We start from the raw sequence: 1,403 nt of genomic DNA, 5'->3' as shown, positions 1-1,403 counted from the left end.
TTTTTTTTTTTTGAGTGAGGGGGGTAAAACACATCACGTCTTGCATTTTAAGGAAAGTGGTATCTGTGAATGAAGCAGCCTGCCATGTGGAAAAAACGTTTTTTTTTCGTTCACGCAGCTCTCTTACCTGTCTTGTAGTATGGGGAAGTAGTACAGGTAGTCCCTGTTGTTGACGGTGACGCGTCCAGAGCCGCAGTCTCGGAGAACCACAGAGGACTTCGCCGACTTCCTTCGACCTGAGGGGAAAACACCTTTATTTTTACTTTGCCACAAAAATAATCATTTGTATAGTAGTTTCTCAGTCTGTTTTATGTTGAATTTGTAAAGAAAAGCTTGTTTTTCTTGGATGCCTTCAAGGTGAACGAAGAATCCAAAACCGGAGAAAATTTGTATTAAATTGAACTCATGGGGTCCACATTTAAAAACAGAAATTATATAAAATATGTTTACAAATTCTCACACAACTTGTGCAATACAATCCAGGTCTCATTTATCCAGTCATATGCTCTGTACTTCACAAACATGCATTTTCGCTTAAACAACATGATTTATTTTGCTCCCTTCAAATGCACCAGACTCCATTGAGAAAAACAGTCATTTTACGGGAGCTGCTGGTCTACCGCTGCCTCGATCAGTAAGTTTGTTTGTGTTACTGCGTGACTTAAAAATTTTTAAAAGTTAGTTTGGATTCACAGAAATCACACAATAACACAAACAAAGTAACTGATGGAGGCAGCAGTAGACCGGCAGCTCCAATGTTCAGTGAGCTAAAATCACTATTTTTGTCAGTGGGGTTTGGCAGTGATAAGTTTGAGGAGGTCAGGAGGTTGCAGCTTAAAAACAGAATAACCTCGATTTACTCTGTGCTCTTTAGACTTGATTTATTTTGGCCTGGTTGAGAGCAGACACATGCAGACACATGTAGTTTTAGGTTGCCACGTTGCAGACCTCAGGAATAAAACGGTGAAAACTGTTAGTATAACTGCCAGAAATGACGGCCGCAGCTCCCAAAGTAACAGCTGATTTGTTTCATGTGCACCTCAAAGCAATGAAATAATACAAAAGGAGAATGTGTTTGCATCCAGCTCTTCTCTCCAGAAAATGCTACCAAATTCAGTGTTAAATTAATCTACCTTCTGCAGTGCTAAAGGCCACGCCCCTGTCATCTCGCTCCAGCGTCGGCACCATTTGCTTCGTGGTCTGGGCTTCCAGTTCCCGTCGGTAACCCATGACAAACGCCTCCTCTGTATGGGCGTAGGGCATGGACAGCAGGCGCCCCATCAGCTGGAGGAAGCGATTGTACTGAAGGAAACAACATACAGGCGTGCGTGACCTTTAGGCAAATTTTAAAGGCCGTACATTCTGTGAAACGACCATCAACACTCAGTGCTTTTTCATAACTA

General features: G+C 42.2%; 1 protein-coding gene across 1 annotated transcript; it reads right to left on the bottom strand.

Annotated features, from left to right (window-relative positions):
- Positions 1-14: 14 nt before the first annotated feature.
- Positions 15-1,302, bottom strand: LOC121964794 (28S ribosomal protein S9, mitochondrial-like; the record flags this gene model as incomplete). The annotated part of the gene is made up of 2 exons (XM_042514981.1): positions 15-236; positions 1,134-1,302. Coding segments are annotated over 2 exons (282 nt in total), but the record flags the coding sequence as incomplete, so codon positions are not given.
- Positions 1,303-1,403: the final 101 nt, after the last annotated feature.

This window comes from Plectropomus leopardus, unplaced genomic scaffold (assembly GCF_008729295.1).
Source record: "Plectropomus leopardus isolate mb unplaced genomic scaffold, YSFRI_Pleo_2.0 unplaced_scaffold17212, whole genome shotgun sequence".
Classification (NCBI taxonomy): domain Eukaryota; kingdom Metazoa; phylum Chordata; class Actinopteri; order Perciformes; family Serranidae; genus Plectropomus; species Plectropomus leopardus.
This window is presented reverse-complemented; position numbering and strand designations above follow the sequence as displayed.